The 9,090-nt window shown below is 66.3% G+C and overlaps 1 protein-coding gene across 1 annotated transcript; it reads left to right on the top strand.

Moving 5' to 3' along the window:
* Positions 1-4,170: 4,170 nt before the first annotated feature.
* TMEM276 (transmembrane protein 276) lies at positions 4,171-6,249 on the top strand (the record flags this gene model as incomplete). Its single annotated transcript, XM_075490276.1, has 2 exons — positions 4,171-4,630; positions 5,698-6,249. Coding segments are annotated over 2 exons (982 nt in total), but the record flags the coding sequence as incomplete, so codon positions are not given.
* Positions 6,250-9,090: the final 2,841 nt, after the last annotated feature.

The following is a 9,090-nucleotide window of genomic DNA, read 5'->3' as shown; positions in this document are numbered from 1 at the left end:
GTAACAGCCCAGGAACGGCCCAGTAACGGCCCAGTAACGGCCCAGTAACGGTCCAGTAACAGCCCAGTATCGGCCCAGTAACGGTCCAGTAACAGCCCAGTAACAGCCCAGTAACGGCCCAGTAACGGCCCAGTAATGGTCCAGTAACAGCCCAGTAACAGCCCAGGAACGGCCCAGTAACGGCCCAGGAACAGCCCAGGAATGGCCCAGGAACAGCCCAGTAACAGCCCAGTAACGGCCCAGTAACAGCCCAGTAACGGTCCAGTAACGGCCCAGTAACGGTCCAGTAACAGCCCAGTAACAGCCCAGTAACGGCCCAGTAACGGCCCAGTAATGGTCCAGTAACAGCCCAGTAACAGCCCAGGAACGGCCCAGTAACGGCCCAGGAACAGCCCAGGAATGGCCCAGGAACAGCCCAGTAACAGCCCAGTAACGGCCCAGTAACGGCCCAGTAACAGCCCAGTAACGGTCCAGTAACGGCCCAGTAACGGTCCAGTAACAGCCCAGTAACGGCCCAGTAACAGCCCAGTAACGGTCCAGTAACGGCCCAGTAACGGTCCAGTAACAGCCCAGTAACAGCCCAGGAACGGCCCAGTAACGGCCCAGTAACGGCCCAGTAACGGTCCAGTAACAGCCCAGTAACAGCCCAGTAACGGCCCAGTAACGGCCCAGTAATGGTCCAGTAACAGCCCAGTAACAGCCCAGGAACGGCCCAGTAACGGCCCAGGAACAGCCCAGGAATGGCCCAGGAACAGCCCAGTAACAGCCCAGTAACGGCCCAGTAACGGCCCAGTAACAGCCCAGTAACGGCCCAGTAACGGCCCAGTAACAGCCCAGTAACGGTCCAGTAACGGCCCAGTAACGGCCCAGTAACAGCCCAGTAACGGTCCAGTAACGGCCCAGTAACGGTCCAGTAACAGCCCAGTAACAGCCCAGGAACGGCCCAGTAACGGCCCAGTAATGGCCCAGTAACAGCCCAGTAACAGCCCAGGAACGGCCCAGTAACGGCCCAGTAATGGTCCAGTAACAGCCCAGTAACAGCCCAGGAACGGCCCAGTAACGGCCCAGTAACAGCCCAGTAACAGCCCAGGAACGGCCCAGTAACGGCCCAGTAATGGTCCAGTAACAGCCCAGTAACAGCCCAGGAACGGCCCAGTAACGGCCCAGTAATGGCCCAGTAACAGCCCAGTAACAGCCCAGGAACGGCCCAGTAACGGCCCAGTAATGGTCCAGTAACAGCCCAGTAACAGCCCAGGAACGGCCCAGTAACGGCCCAGGAACAGCCCAGGAATGGCCCAGGAACAGCCCAGTAACAGCCCAGTAACGGCCCAGTAACGGCCCAGTAACAGCCCAGTAACGGCCCAGTAACAGCCCAGGAATGGCCCAGTAACGGCCCAGGAACAGCCCAGTAACGGCCCAGGAACGGCCCAGGAACAGCCCAGTAACAGCCCAGTAACGGCCCAGTAACGGCCCAGTAACAGCCCAGTAACAGCCCAGTAACGGCCCAGTAACGGCCCAGTAACAGCCCAGTAACGGCCCAGGAACGGCCCAGTAACGGCCCAGTAATGGTCCAGTAACAGCCCAGTAACAGCCCAGGAACGGCCCAGTAACGGCCCAGGAACAGCCCAGGAATGGCCCAGGAACAGCCCAGTAACAGCCCAGTAACGGCCCAGTAACAGCCCAGTAACGGCCCAGTAACGGTCCAGTAACAGCCCAGTAACAGCCCAGTAACGGCCCAGTAACGGCCCAGTAACGGTCCAGTAACAGCCCAGTAACAGCCCAGGAACAGCCCAGTAACGGCCCAGTAATGGCCCAGTAACAGCCCAGTAACAGCCCAGGAACGGCCCAGTAACGGCCCAGTAATGGTCCAGTAACAGCCCAGTAACAGCCCAGGAACGGCCCAGGAACGGCCCAGGAACAGCCCAGGAATGGCCCAGGAACAGCCCAGTAACAGCCCAGTAACGGCCCAGTAACGGCCCAGTAACAGCCCAGTAACGGTCCAGTAACGGCCCAGTAACGGTCCAGTAACAGCCCAGTAACGGCCCAGTAACGGCCCAGTAACGGCCCAGTAACAGCCCAGTAACGGCCCAGTAACAGCCCAGGAATGGCCCAGTAACGGCCCAGGAACAGCCCAGTAACGGCCCAGGAACGGCCCAGGAACAGCCCAGTAACAGCCCAGTAACGGCCCAGTAACGGCCCAGTAACAGCCCAGTAACAGCCCAGTAACGGCCCAGTAACGGCCCAGTAACGGCCCAGTAATGGCCCAGTAACAGCCCAGGAACGGCCCAGGAACGGCCCAGTAACAGCCCAGTAACGGCCCAGGAACGGCCCAGTAACGGCCCAGTAATGGTCCAGTAACAGCCCAGTAACAGCCCAGGAACGGCCCAGTAACGGCCCAGGAACAGCCCAGGAATGGCCCAGGAACAGCCCAGTAACAGCCCAGTAACGGCCCAGTAACAGCCCAGTAACGGCCCAGTAACGGTCCAGTAACAGCCCAGTAACAGCCCAGTAACGGCCCAGTAACGGCCCAGTAACGGTCCAGTAACAGCCCAGTAACAGCCCAGGAACAGCCCAGTAACGGCCCAGTAATGGCCCAGTAACAGCCCAGTAACAGCCCAGGAACGGCCCAGTAACGGCCCAGTAATGGTCCAGTAACAGCCCAGTAACAGCCCAGGAACGGCCCAGGAACGGCCCAGGAACAGCCCAGGAATGGCCCAGGAACAGCCCAGTAACAGCCCAGTAACGGCCCAGTAACGGCCCAGTAACAGCCCAGTAACGGTCCAGTAACGGCCCAGTAACGGTCCAGTAACAGCCCAGTAACGGCCCAGTAACGGCCCAGTAACGGCCCAGTAACAGCCCAGTAACGGCCCAGTAACAGCCCAGGAATGGCCCAGTAACGGCCCAGGAACAGCCCAGTAACGGCCCAGGAACGGCCCAGGAACAGCCCAGTAACAGCCCAGTAACGGCCCAGTAACGGCCCAGTAACAGCCCAGTAACAGCCCAGTAACGGCCCAGTAACGGCCCAGTAACGGCCCAGGAACGGCCCAGTAACAGCCCAGGAACGGCCCAGGAATGGCCCAGTAACGGCCCAGTCCAGCCTCGCTGGGCACAGAGCCGGCCGGAGCGGGGACGCTGCGGCGGGAGAGTGGGGTGGGGGAGGGGAGGGGGCCGAGGGAGTGTGAGTGTGAGTGTGAGTGTGAGTGAGTGTGAGTGTGAGTGAGTGTGAGTGAGTGTGTGAGTGTGGGCGTGGGAGTGTGTGTGAGTGTGTCAGTGTGAGTGTGAGTGTGTGAGTGTGTGTGTGAGTGTGAGTGTGCGCGCGGAGCCGAGCAGGGCCCCCATCGCTCAGTGGAGCTGCTGCTGCGAAGGGGCGCTGGGCCCAGCAGTTACAGGGGCACCCGCGCACGCCCTTGCACACCCTCACACACACCCCTTGCACACCCTTTGCCCACCCCTTGCCCACCCCTTGCACACCCCTTGCACACCCTCACACACACCCCTTGCACACCCTTTGCCCACCCCTTGCCCACCCCTTGCACACCCCTTGCACACCCTCACACACACCCCTTGCATGCCCTTTGCCCACCCTTTGCACACCCCTTGCCCACCCCTTGCACGCCCCTTGCACACCCCTTGCACACACCCCTTGCACACCCTTTTCCCACCCCTTGCACGCCCCTTGCACACCCTCACACACACCCCTTGCACACCCTTTTCCCACCCTTTTCCCACCCCTTGCACACCCTCACACACACCCCTTGCCCACCCCTTGCACACCCTTTGCCCACCACTTGCACACCCCTTGCACACCCCTTGCACACCCTTTGCACGCCCCTTGCCCACCCTTTGCACACCCCTTGCACACCCCTTGCACGCCCCTTGCCCACCCTTTGCACACCCCTTGCACACCCCTTGCACGCCCCTTGCACACCCTTTGCACACCCCTTGCACACCCCTTGCACACCCTTTGCACACCCCTTGCACACCCCTTGCACGCCCCTTGCACACCCCTTGCACACCCCTTGCACACCCTTTGCACACCCTCACACACACCCCTTGCCCACCCCTTGCACGCCCTTTTCCCACCCCTTGCACACCCCTTGCACACCCCTTGCCCACCCCTGTACACGCTCGCCCCCGCCCCGGGCCCCGCCGCTCCCCCCCTTGGGCCAGGCGCGGTAGCCCCGCCTACAGCCCGCGGCTCCGCCCACCGCCCCGCCCACCTCCCCGCCCCGCCGGTGTCCCCGCCCGCCGCCCTTCTCCCGTGGCCCCGCCCAGCCCATCGCCCCGCCCAGCCCGCCTCTCTCGCCGCTCGTGGCCCCGCCCTTCGCCCCGCCCCGCGCGACGCTCCAGCCCGCGCCTCGGTGGCCGCGCCTGGAGGCCGGAAGTGCCGGTACCGGGAACGGGGCGGGGGGGGGGGGGGGGGGCCGGGAACCGGAGGCGGGGGGGGGGGGAGGGGACACACAACGACACCGGGGAGGGGGCGTCCGCGCCGGCCCGCGCTGACGTCCCCTCGCTCCCTCAGGCCCGGGAGGCCGCCCCAGCCATGGGTGCCGGCCCTGGGGGCGGCCGGGCGCTGTCCCAGGCGCTGCTCTGCGCCGTCTGCCTGCTCTGCGCGCGGCGGGCCCGGCAGGTCAGCGGGGACCGAGGGGACCGAGGGGACAGCGGGGACCGAGGGGACAGCGGGGAGAGCGGGGACAGAGGGGACCGAGGGGACAGCGGGGACAGCGGGGACAGAGGGGACAGCGGGGACACTGTGGGTCTTGGAGCTGGGAGGTACTGGGGGCACTGGTCACACTGGGGCTGGGAGAAACTGGGGGCACTGGGGACACTGGGGGCACAGAGGACAGCAGGACTGCACTGGGGGCACTGGTTATACTGGGGCTGGGGTTACTGGGAGCACTGGTCACACTGGGGACACAGGGGCTGGGGGCACTGGGGGTCCTGGAGCTGGGGGGTACTGGGGACACTGGTTATACTGGGGCTGGGGTTACTGGGGGCACTGGGGACACTGGGGCTGGGGGCACTGGGGACACTGGGGCTGGGGATACTGGGGACACTGGGGCTGGGGGCACTGGGGCCACTGGGGCTGGGGCCACTGGGGGCACTGGGGACACTGGGGCTGGGGATACTGGGGCCACTGGGGCTGGGGACACTGGGGGCACTGGGGCCACTGGGGCCACTGGGGCTGGGGATACTGGGGGCGCTGGGGATACTGGGGCCATTGGGCCTGGGGATACTGGGGGCACTGGGGACACTGGGACTGGGGTACTGGGGGCACTGGGGCCACTGGGGCCACTGGGGCTGGGGATACTGGGGGCACTGGGGCCACTGGGACCACTGGGGCTGGGGATACTGGGGACACTGGGGGCACTGGGGCCACTGGGGCTGGGGATACTGGGGGCACTGGGGCCACTGGGACCACTGGGGCTGGGGATACTGGGACCACTGGGGCTGGGGATACTGGGACCACTGGGGCTGGGGATACTGGGGCCACTGGGGCTGGGGATACTGGGGGCACTGCGGATACTGGGGCTGGGGCCACTGGGGCCACTGGGGCTGGGGATACTGGGGGCACTGGGGGCACTGGGGCCACTGGGGGCACTGGGGGTCCTGGCACCGGGCCAGCCCCTGTCACCCAGCCCGTCCCGTGTCACCCCCCTCTGCCCTCCGGTCACCTCCCGTCCCCTCTCCCCGCAGGTGACCGGCGGGCCGGCGGCCGGCTTCCTGCTGCAGGCGCTGGCGGCCGCCAGCGACGCCCTGGAGCCCCTGTGGGCCGGGGGGACCCCGGGGGGGGACCCCGACCACCCCCACCCCGACCCCCTGCCCGGCGCCTGGGTCTCGGCCATGCTGGCCCAACCGCTGGTGGCTTTCGGCTTCCACCGCCTCAGCGGCGACCGGGCCACCGCCAACCTGCTGCTGGGGGGAGCGGCGGCGCTGGCCCCCGCCGCCGCTCGGCTGCCCGAGGAGGGCCGCGTCCTGGCCGCCCGCGCCGTCACCGTCCTCACCGCCGGCAGCGTCCTCGCCCTCTCCGTCCTCACCGCCAACGGGCCCGGCGCGCTGGGCGGCCTCCTCTTGGCCGCCGGGAACCTCTTGCCGATACCGCTGCCCGGCACCCGCCACGAGGGGCACCCATGGGTGCTGGCGGCCGGGAATCTGGCACTAGAGCGAGCGCTGCGGGTGCAGCAGCTCGGCGTCGACCGAGGCGGCGAGGAGCAGTAAAGCCGGGCTCCGGTTACGGTTCTGCCCCGAGACGGGCGCCTATAGGTGTCAGTTTGTGGCGTTAACCGGCGGTGACCCGCGGGTCGCCCCTCCGCGTCCTTACGGGGCCCTCGTTGGCGCGGGGCCGGGGCCAAGGTCCCCAAGCGCCGGGGCTCTGGGCCGGTGCCGGCACCCGGCGGTGCCGCCACGGCCACGGCACGCTCGGCACGCGCGCCGCCTCGGCTGGGAGAGGGGGCACCCCGGGGTGGGGGTCCCGGCACGGCACCCTGGGGTGGGGTCCGGCACAGCGTGGCACCCTGGGGTCCCCGGCACGGCACCCTGGGGTGGGGGTCCCCGGCACGGCACCCAGGGGTGGGGTCCCGGCACAGCGTGGCACCCTGGGGTCCCCGGCACGGCACCCTGGGGTGGGGGTCCCCGGCACGGCACCCAGGGGTGGGGTCCCGGCACAGCGTGGCACCCTGGGGTCCCCGGCAGCTCCTGGCCCCTCTCTGGGGCAGGGGGACCCCACCCCTGCGGGGCGGCCCCTCACCCCAGCACAGGGGGTGGACTGGGGGCACTGGGGGCACTGGTCAGCCTGGGGCTGGAGGTACTGGGGACACTGGAGCTGGGGGGCACTGGGACTGTACGGGAGGCACTGGTTCCACTGGGGCTGGGGGCACTGGAAGATTGGGGCTGGGGGGAATTGGGGGCACGGGGGGTCCTGGAGCTGGGGGGCACTGGGGGCACTGGTCACACTGGGGGCACAGAGGACGCTGGGAATGCACTGGGGACACTGGTTATACTGGGGCTGGGGTTACCAGGGGCACTGGTCACACTGGGGCTGGGGGCACTGGGGCACTGGTCACACTGGGGCTGGGGGGTGCTGGGCCACACTGGGCCACACTGGTCTGTACTGGCACGTACTGCTCCGCACTGGTCTGTACTGGTCCACACTGGTCTGTACTGGTTTGCACTCATCCATACTGGTCTGCACTGGTCCGTACTGGCCCACACTGGTCCATACTGATCCGCACTCATCCATACTGGTCTGCACTCATCCATACTGGTCTGCACTGGTCTGTACTGGCCCACACTGGTCTGTACTGGCCCATACTGGTCCATACTGGTCCGTACTCATCTGCACTGGTCCGCACTGGTCCCTACTGGTCCCTACTGGTCCACACTGGTCCGCACTGGCCTGCACTGGTCCCTACTGGTCTGCACTGGCCCACACTGGTCCCTACTGGTCCGTACTGGCCCGCACTGGTCCCTACTGGTCCTCACTGGCCCACACTGGTCCCTACTGGTCCACACTGGTCCCTACTGGTCCATACTGGTCCGCACTGGTCCCTACTGGTCCCTACTGGTCCCTACTGGTCTGCACTGGTCCCTAATGGCCCTCAGTGGCCTGCACTGGTCCCTACTGGTCCGTACTGGTCCCTACTGGTCTGCACTGGTCCCTAATGGCCCTCAGTGGCCTGCACTGGTCCCTACTGGTCCGTACTGGTCCGCACTGGTCCCTAGTGCTCCGTACTGGTCCCTACTGGTCCCTACTGGTCTGCACTGGTCCCTAATGGCCCTCAGTGGCCTGCACTGGTCCCTATTGGTCCGTACTGGCCCGCACTGGTCCCTACTGGTCCTCATTGGCCCGCACTGGTCCCTACTGGCCCGCACTGGCCCGCACCGGTCCCTACTGGTCCTCACTGGCCCGCACTGGTCCCTAATGGTCCTCACTGGCCCGCACTGGTCCCTACTGGTCTGTACTGGTCCACACTGGCCTGCACTGGTCCGTACTGGTCCGCACTGGTCCTCACTGGCCCCCACTGGTCCCTACTGGCCCAAACTGGCCCGCACTGGTCCGCACTGGTCCCTACTGGTCCGCACTGGCCCGCACTGGTCCCTACTGGTCCGTACTGGTCCACACTGGTCCGCACTGGTCCCTACTGGTCCTCACTGGCCCGCACTGGTCCGCACTGGTCCCTACTGGTCCCTACTGGTCCGCACTGGTCCCTACTGGTCCTCACTGGCCCGCACTGGTCCGCACTGGTCCCTACAGGTCCTCACTGGCCCACACTGGTCCGCACTGGTCCCTACTGGTCTGCACTGGTCCCTACTGGTCCACGCTGGTCCGCACTGGTCCATACTGGTCCGCACTGGCCCGCACTGGTCCACACTGGTCCGTACTGGTCCCTACTGGTCCTCACTGGCCCGCACTGGTCCCTACTGGTCCGTACTGGTCCACACCGGTCCTCACTGGCCCGCACTGGTTCCTACTGGTCGTCACTGGCCCACACTGGTCCCTACTGGTCCACAGTGGTCCGCACTGGTCCCTACTGGTCCTCACTGGCCTGCACTGGTCCCTACTGGTCCATACTGGTCCGCACTGGTCCGCACTGGTCCCTACTGGTCCGTACTGGTCCCTACTGGTCCCTATTGGTCCGTACTGATCCGCACTGGTCCTCACTGGCCCGCACTGGTCCATACTGGCCCACACTGGTCCCTACTGGTCCTCACTGGCCCGCACTGGTCCGCACTGGTCCCTACTGGTCCGTACTGGCCCGCACCGGTCCCTACTGGTCCTCACTGGTCTGCACTGGTCCCTACTGGCCCACACTGGTCCCTACTGGTCCTCACTGGCCCGCACTGGTCCCTACTGGTCCTCACTGGCCTGCACTGGTCCCTACTGGTCCCTACTGGTCCACGCTGGCCCGCACTGGTCCCTACTGGTCCCTACTGGTCCGTACTGGTCCGCACTGGTCCCTACTGGTCCGTACTGGCCCGCACTGGTCCACATTGGTCCCTACTGGTCTGCACTGGTCCCTACTGGCCCACACTGGTCCCTACTGGTCCGTACTGGCCCGCACTGTTCCCTACTGGTCCTCACTGGCCCGC

Source organism: Mycteria americana, unplaced genomic scaffold (genome assembly GCF_035582795.1).
Source record: "Mycteria americana isolate JAX WOST 10 ecotype Jacksonville Zoo and Gardens unplaced genomic scaffold, USCA_MyAme_1.0 Scaffold_53, whole genome shotgun sequence".
Classification (NCBI taxonomy): Eukaryota; Metazoa; Chordata; class Aves; order Ciconiiformes; family Ciconiidae; genus Mycteria; species Mycteria americana.
This window is presented reverse-complemented; position numbering and strand designations above follow the sequence as displayed.